This window comes from Ostrea edulis, chromosome 4, assembly GCF_947568905.1.
Source record: "Ostrea edulis chromosome 4, xbOstEdul1.1, whole genome shotgun sequence".
Classification (NCBI taxonomy): domain Eukaryota; kingdom Metazoa; phylum Mollusca; class Bivalvia; order Ostreida; family Ostreidae; genus Ostrea; species Ostrea edulis.
In genome coordinates this window covers 66,558,207-66,565,316 of record NC_079167.1, presented here as the reverse complement: position 1 = coordinate 66,565,316, position 7,110 = coordinate 66,558,207, and the positions used below count along the sequence as shown (strand labels likewise).

Sequence of the window (7,110 nt, the reverse complement as noted above, 5' to 3'; positions counted from 1 at the left end):
CCTGCTGTAATTGAATCTGCAGTGGAAATTCCACCTGCCACAGTCAACCCTCCAGTGTACCTGTTGAATAGGACACTTAATGTTGAGTAACAGTTTTACAGTTATAAAGTACATACATTCAATATAAATGGTAATCTTGGCATGTGTCACTGATTCAAGACTTACTTTTTCAAGGCGTCTTTAAGTTCTGGGATCGCTCTCAGACACTGTACTGTAGCATTCATATAACAAGTGTTTCCAAGATTTGTCAAACCTGGAGGCATTTCAAGCTGAAGAAAAAAGAACAAATGGCACACAAGTCATCCCACCCATACACATCAGTATCTAAATATCTGATACTGACAGGTTTTTCGTATTACAGTGGTATATAGCTGCAGAACTGTAGCTCTGGGGAAAAACATTTTGAAGACCAGAGAGCTATTGATCCACCCCGTAATGAAAATCTTCAATTTACAGCACAACTTTTTCTGTGCACAACTCGGGTCTTCTATTCTATAGTTGCACTTTAAATCAAAGTTTTCTATTCTGCAGCTAGGTGGTATAAAACCAATGGAATCATGGAAAAATTTGTAAGATCAGCAAAGTTTATAATGCAGAAATTACCCCCATGCTTTTATCCCCCATAATTCAAACAATTTGGAAATTTATTCCTTATATTCATGATTTCCAAATTCATCTAAATTTTTGTTTCTTTACATAAAAGGTTGAGCTAAAATGTCAGCACTTTTATCAAAAAATAATATATACTGAGACAGCATCAGTTTATTATCAACAAAACTTGTTAATGTAAATAAACTGAAACAGTGTATTATCAACAAAACTTGTAAATGTTCTACTTTTAGCCCTTCCCAATCTTTCTGCAGCTGTTGATACTCTAGTAAAACACCCCCTCCCTCCTTTAGATGTATATTTCAGTAGACTGATATCAATTTGTATACACACATTGCATCATCCCTCACACTTCCTTCTGACTACATGTACATTTCTATCTTACCTCACATGTACATTTCTACTCTACCTCACATGTACATTTCTATCTTGCCTCACATGTACATTTCTACCTTGCCTCACATGTACATTTTTATCTTACCTCACATGTACATTTCTACTCTGCCTCACATGTACATTTCTACTCTACCTCACATGTACATTTCTATCTTACCTCACATGTACATTTTTACCTTGCCTCACATGTACATTTCTACCTTGCCTCACATGTACATTTCTACTTTGCCTCACATGTACATTTTTACCTTGCCTCACATGTACATTTCTACCTTGCCTCACATGTACATTTCTACCTTGCCTCACATGTACATTTCTACCTTGCCTCACATGTACATTTCTACCTTGCCTCACATGTACATTTCTACCTTGCCTCACATGTACATTTCTACCTTGCCTCACATGTACATTTCTACCTTGCCTTATGTTTTTGTACTTACTGCTGTAGCCAGTTGTTGTTCTGTCATGTCTTCCACAAACATTGTCTTTTCTACTGGAGCTTGTGGTAAAGCATCAACACTGCCCATCATCATGACCATGGCTCCCTAAACAGACATCAAAGTCTATCTACAGAGGGATCAAAGTCTAGTGATTCCCAGGACCTATAAACTAACATTTGTCCCTGGCAATTCTGACTAATCATTCCATTTCAGCATATAAATACTGGTGACTTGAGAATTTTTTTTTTTAATATTCCAAAAGGTTACAGTAAAACTTCAAGAGATCAACAGTTTGGAGTTCTCTCGAATCTGGAAATCAACATATTCATTGACTGGTTTTACAGTTTACATTAAGCAGATATAACCCTTTTTATGTCTTGTGAGAATGGTTCACATAAAATTTAAAACGTCATTTTCCCCCAAGTAATATACTTAATTTTAAAAATTTACTTCATCTGAAATATGCATAAAGAAACTAAATATTTTTAATTGGGTGTATCTATTCTTTATTTGTAACAGAAATAAATACATGTACAACATTAATGTCACATCTCATAATTTTCACCTAACTTATAAAATTTAAATATGTTTAATAACACTTGCAGCTGATCATTCAACAAACCAAATAATCCAAAAGATAGCATTGCTATTTCGTCCTCCTATGCATTCAGACTATGTTTTTCATAATGATGGCAATCTCTCAGATATGGTCCATGCACAATCTAATTAAAATCAGACTTCTTAAATCCACACTGTATACGCTGTATAAAAAGATCCGACATAACTCGACTAGGGGTCATGTTCATGTGAACTTTATGTTAGCCAATCAGCGCATCGCCTATGAAATCGTTGGTGTTCACAATTCGAGAAAATGGCTGTGATTGTTTGGTTTGAAAGAAAACACATCGCAGCTAGATGTGACGTCACAATGCACCTGTTACGTCGACTGGCGTTATATTCCTAGTGATAGTTACGTAAATCATCTTGAAAACTATTCAAATCATACCCATCCCTATTCATACATAAATTGCAATTCACAATTAATTTAATTTGGGTGTATTTCATATCGTACGTTTTGTTGTTTGTATGAACGGAATAGATTAGGCATTATTGCAAAAGTTTAAAATTCCTTGTGTGAGAATTAGTGATGGGCAATCGGACCAAAAACCATAATCGATTATCGACAATAATCGGACACAAGTAATCGATTAATAATCGATTATAATCGGAATTGGCATTTAAGTGTTTTCCCCTCAAATTAGATGTAACAGAATCATTAAATGTATGGAAACAACATTTGAATTCTTTTTTGTTTCATTTGTTCACAGGTAAATAAATCAGGATTCCAATATATCAAGTATCATGTATCAAAGATATCAGAGATAGGCTCCTTTATTTGACTGTTGAATGTCGTTGTTGTTACCGTCCTTCATATCTCCCGCCATTTTGTTTGCTAATTTTTGATCGGGTTTGACATACAGAAAATAAAATTTGAACAAAGTTGAAGTGATTTCCGGATTTTGTTTGGTCAACGATGTCAGCGACTTTTATTTTGTAATCGATTAGTAGCATCGTAGGTCTCTGAACGACCGACAATCGATCATCGGCGACAATCGTTTCATCACTAGTGAGAATATACAATTTTATAGTGTAGAATAAACTTCATGGGAGAGAGATTACTGCAACTTGTTTACGAATTGCTGGGAACCGCCTAAGTAGCCATCATTGTCTGTATGGCACAATCTGACTGGCTTATAGTTCTCATGAATATCCCAAGCAAAAGGTCAAGCGGACATGACCCCCTATGGGTTATGTTAGATCCTATTGTAGCAATTGTGAGCATATCTTAGGATCTGATTTTAATTAGATAAGGTCCATGCAGTGCAGATTTGATCATAGGTGAACAACAGCTTGTGTAAACAATTTCGTACTTCAAGGTATCAAGAGTAAAAAAAAGGATTTAATAAGTAACCATGGTAACAGGATTATATTAATTTAGAGTGTTTTGAGAGTTTCAAGAGAATGAGACTAAGTTTGCTTAATATTCATAAAGAAAGAAAAAAAATCATGATTGTGGTATTACTTTGAGAGATCAAGATTGCAGTATTACTGTAAGATCGGAACTTCAATAGATCAAAGTTCAAGCCATCAAGAGACATTTCTTATAAAACATTGCTAATTTACTTACATCCTTTAATTTGACGTTTCCCCAATCATCATCCTGTTTGAAAAATGAATTATTCTCAATTAAATACATATCTCCGTTCTCTATGAAAGTTTTAATTGTAAAGAATATCAACCCTTGTCATGGTTTACAAAATTGAGTGCAACTTGCAACATTTCTTCAAAGTATATCATTACATATAGCCAAGTCACTCTCAAAAGAAAAACACAGGTAAAATAAAAAATTTCATGTTCATTTTGTAATTCAATTTACATTAAAGCATATCAATTTGCTATGTTTATCGTCCATGGTACTGAAGTACAAAATTTCAACAACCTTCACAACAGCTCCTTTGATCATGATTTTCTGTCGGTCTGGTTGAACTCCCGACAAAGCAAATATCTGAGCCTTGAACACCATGGGTGGTTCATCTGTGTTACATTCCACATCACTGAACTTTTCCTTTCCCCACTTGACATTGACTATCAAACAGAAATAAATTGTTGTAATACATGTGGTTTTCATGAACAATGGATCACATTCCAACATGTGATCATTTGACAGGGAAAAGGAAAATACAGCTGCAGATTTTTGTTGTATTTTCTGCTCTCTAGAACAAGTCTACAATAATAAGTATCATGTAAAAGTATGTATCTTATACAAAATGTTATTCATAGTTTGTTTTACAAATTGCTTGCAGTTCAAGTAATTGTACCAACTTGAAGCTGTTTATAGAAATTCCAGCTCTATTCAAGATCAGTCCATGAATGTTTTGGCCATTGAGGTTCTGACCTCATGTCTGCCTTGCCCAATGCAATTCAAAAATCTAAAATTTGTTAATTTCATGACTTCTAAATTCATTTCATGATGTAAAAATTAATTAAATGATATCATGATTACCCAAATTTTAACAGCTGTCCATTACTTGATCAAGATAAATATCATGTTGTACGAAATACATCTGCAATGTTGCATAAATATCAAAAGGGGCTGGTTTAAAAACTAATCTCCATCATTCATCAAAAAGACTCCCCCCCCCCCCCCCCCCCCCCCCCCCCCCCCCCCTCTTATCTTTATCCAACCCTGAATGTTCCAGTTAGATCAAGCATAACATTTCAATGAATATGTCTTTGAAAAAACAGAAATGAATGGGGAAAATATTTTTAAAAATAATTGTGAAAAAAATCTGGAAGTCTGGAGGCCGGACTTGAATAGATCCGGAACGTGTGGCCTTTAAAATGGGTATACCCCCCCCCCCCCCCCCTTTCCCCAATTAGTTTGATAATATGAGGCTTTGATGTGATTTATGTCATTATCAACTAAGTGAGATTTTCTTTAATGTCACATAATTATCACAATAACAGCTGTTTATCATCGCTTTCATTCATGTTGTTGTACCCATCATGATATGAATTTATATACTGCTTCATCATTCTACAATGCAATGCGAGGACTTGGTGCCTACACCTAGTCATCATGGGGTTGAAAAACCCTTCCATGAAATCGTAAGCTTTGTTCTGTTTGTCCTATAATAATCTTACTGACTTAATTTTGACAAGCACGTCTTTTAAACGTCTATTTTGATCATTATTTAGACAACAAACCTTTGTAAACCGGCATTGTTATTTTTCCAGTTGTACAGCATGAACAGGAAGTTGTGAAGACGAAACTAAACTGCGAAATGTAGCTCCGGAATATCCTTTGGGTAGAAAATGATGATGTACGTCATCATATGAACTGAAAAACATTAATTTTTATTTTATTTTTATATATACCTTTTTGATCATAGGCAATTATTTTTATCGCAAACGTTGGAGACTGTTACACTCCATGGATGACACATACTTATTGAAGGTTAAGGGTAAAGTTAGATTCCGAGAAGTCATTCCTAATTTATATAATACGTAGGCGTAAGCCGAGCTCAATATGTTTGTGGGTTGGGTTTTTTCAGGGACCCCATATATTTCCATATTGTCTCACTGGGTGTCTACATAAAGAGGCGGTCTTGGTGACGTCTCCATATGAGTGAAAAATTCTCGAGCGACACGTTAAACAAGTTATGTACAATCAATCAATCATTTTAAAAAAAAACACCACATCATTCATATTGATAGTCAGTGTAACATTGAACCGGGGATCTAAATGCATATAATTTGCGATGCAGGCTTATAACTAATGTTAAATTTTATTCAGTTTGTTGCAGCACGTGATATTCTTCCACAATACAAGCAGAATTGGGATAGATCAAAGTCACTAACATTTTTTTCTCTCCGACAGCTACAGTTCTACAGCTGCTTACAACATTGTTGTTCTGAATAGAATACCTTTTAGCTTTCAATACTGTTGGTTGTATAGGGATCCCAGACAGGCGAGGTATACTCCAATATTGGCCTGACGAGTGTTTTATGATGGCATTGATTTTCGGTCTGATATGCTAGCTAGATTTCTCTGAATTTTAATAGACTTGTTGGATTTCTTTGTGGTTGCATTCGCATGCGTGGTCACGTGAGCTTGTCTGATAAGGTGACAAGGTACCATACTTGTTTTGACAACGACTAGCTAAGTCCATGTATATGTACATGTAGTTGACCGTGTTGATCGGATTCCGCCTCCTAGTAGGTCGTAACACCTCACATCTAGATGCGTTATGTACAGGACATCTATATCAATAATTTTCCCATTCCTCTAATTTCTGCAGATCCTGTTGTAGAATGGCTGTGTCTGCAACTGATATGATTTCTTAAGAGCAAGCTATCATCTGCGAAGTCTGGGGTTGATCTCTCTCTCTCTCTCTCTCTCTCTCTCTCTCTCTCTCTCTCTCTCTGGTAATTTATAAAATGTTTATGAGGAAGAGTAGTGGCCTTAGGATGGAGCCCTGAGGTACTCCAGAGGTAACTGGTGCTTGTTCTCATGAGTGGTTGTCTATCAGTGAGGACTCTTTGGCTGCCGTCACTCATGAAACTGTTAATCCAACTTAGCAACGAACCCCTAATGGCATGGTGGGACATCTTTAGAGATAGTTGTTGGCACTTGGTCGACTTTGTCAAAAACCCTGCTGAAGTCTAGCAGTATATCATTTGTTCTCCGACTCTCAGGCCAACAGCAAAGTCTTGCATTGTAAGTAACAAATGGCTCTTACAGGACCTCCGCTTCCTGATTGTGTTGCTCGAGATGTCGACTTTCAATAGCTGGCTATGTAAGTTATGTGTTTAATTAAGTGTCTTGCAACAAGTGGAAGTCTGTTAGCATGGTCATCTTTTTTTAATATAGGTGTTATACCAGGGTCTGATTCCAGTCATCTGGGACTACTCCTTGAAAGATAAGTGTTCGAAGATCATCCCTAATGATGGTATGATGTCAACAGCTACTTTCCTCTGGAGTATTTGGAAAATGGAATCAGTCCTTCATTCTTGTGTGGGTTCTTAAATAGTCTAGCTACCCCCTTAGTGTCGATGTGGATGGCAACCATCTCTGGAAAACGACTAGATGTCACTGTCGAAG

At 36.1% G+C, this 7,110-nt stretch overlaps 1 protein-coding gene across 1 annotated transcript in view; it reads right to left on the bottom strand.

The window, feature by feature from the left end:
• Positions 1 to 5,413, bottom strand: part of LOC125670866 (ubiquitin carboxyl-terminal hydrolase 14-like) — a 13,291-nt gene extending 7,878 nt beyond the window's left edge. The window contains exons 1-7 of the mRNA XM_048906292.2: positions 5,385 to 5,413; positions 5,214 to 5,308; positions 3,946 to 4,091; positions 3,634 to 3,666; positions 1,446 to 1,550; positions 166 to 269; positions 2 to 60 (exon numbers count right to left, since the gene is read on the bottom strand). Of these exons, the coding sequence (XP_048762249.1) occupies positions 2 to 60; positions 166 to 269; positions 1,446 to 1,550; positions 3,634 to 3,666; positions 3,946 to 4,091; positions 5,214 to 5,229 (463 nt within the window). The 5' untranslated portion in view covers positions 5,230 to 5,308; positions 5,385 to 5,413. The remainder of the gene's footprint in view (position 1; positions 61 to 165; positions 270 to 1,445; positions 1,551 to 3,633; positions 3,667 to 3,945; positions 4,092 to 5,213; positions 5,309 to 5,384) is intronic.
• Positions 5,414 to 7,110: the final 1,697 nt, after the last annotated feature.